The sequence below is a fragment of the Populus euphratica genome, unplaced genomic scaffold, assembly GCF_000495115.2.
Source record: "Populus euphratica unplaced genomic scaffold, PopEup_1.0 scaffold709.1, whole genome shotgun sequence".
In the NCBI taxonomy this organism is placed as follows: domain Eukaryota; kingdom Viridiplantae; phylum Streptophyta; class Magnoliopsida; order Malpighiales; family Salicaceae; genus Populus; species Populus euphratica.
Window position 1 is genome coordinate 106795 of NW_011500577.1, and position 1169 is coordinate 107963.

A 1169-nucleotide genomic window follows, 5' to 3' on the forward strand; every position below is an offset into this window, starting at 1 on the left:
ATGATGCAAACCAACAAATAAACATAAAATATGAGACTCCATCATCTCCAACATTCCTCAAACAGACCATGCAGTCATCAAATAATGAAAAGGCAGGTCATACGCATAGAACCAAATCACAAATTATTCATTTAAAAAAAATGTGAAGAATTATATACAATATGTACATTGCATTGTAGAAAAGATGTTCTATAATACCCTTTCAGTTACCGAATAAGCAAATGGTACCCAATCTCAAAGGCACCACTTTCCCTCTCTCGGTATCACCAATGCCATCACCCACGAGCCTAACAACCTTCTTAAACGCAAAATGCACGCAATTCTACAAGGCAATCCAATACATCACCTCATAAACAAACCCGTAAGCAAAATCCGAAGACCGCGAGGAAAACCACCCCGAAGATTCATCCCAATCATGCCCTCCGAATTTATCGAAAATCCACCCCCTGCCGCCGCCACCAAAACCGCCCCAGACGCCTCCACCGCCAAAAAAACCATACTCCTCTCCCCAATCGCCGGCATCTCCATAAGTTTTCGATCTACTCCTGGTCCGCCGCCGTTTCCGGAGGATGGTGCGACGGGAGGTCTTGGATTTGACAGGGGGCGAGGCCAAGGCATCGACAATGGCGGCGCAGATTTGGGAGGATTGATCTGCGAGGTTGATGCAGTTTTGGCGATGGAGGAGCAGCGAGTTTCCAGAACATAGGGTTTGTTGTGCAGCTATGGTAGCTGTATCGGCGATTAGCGAGATGTTCATCGTGAATTTATTTTTTTTCCCAATTAGTTAGGGTTTGGGAATTTGATTTTCCCGGAAAATAAATGGGAAGGAATGTTGAAATTGAAATTGAAACGGACAAAGAATTAACGCGTGGCGGAGCTTTGGACTAACAACGTAAGAAATATTGAAACGGAAAAAAATTAATTTTATATAAAAAAGTTTTAAGTTGCATCATTTCAAATACATTCACAAACGGCTTCGAAGACGACTACGGGGGCTCTCGTGTTTTCAAACCTTAAATCTTATGTTTTTAGTTTTGAAACGGGGATTCAACAAATGGAGGATATGAATTAAAATCATTGTTATTAACCTGGCTAACGTAGCATGTAATCGTCAAATCATCTAGTTAATTTATTAATCTAACACCTTATTATCAAGATTTATTTTAGAT

At 41.0% G+C, this 1169-nt stretch overlaps 1 protein-coding gene across 1 annotated transcript; it reads right to left on the reverse strand.

Annotated features, from left to right (window-relative positions):
- Window positions 1-322: 322 nt before the first annotated feature.
- Window positions 323-757, reverse strand: LOC105115476 (uncharacterized). Its single transcript, XM_011012369.1, has one exon. It carries the CDS (start codon window positions 755-757, stop codon window positions 323-325), a length of 435 nt encoding a protein of 144 aa, XP_011010671.1.
- Between the last annotated feature and the right edge of the window lie 412 nt (window positions 758-1169).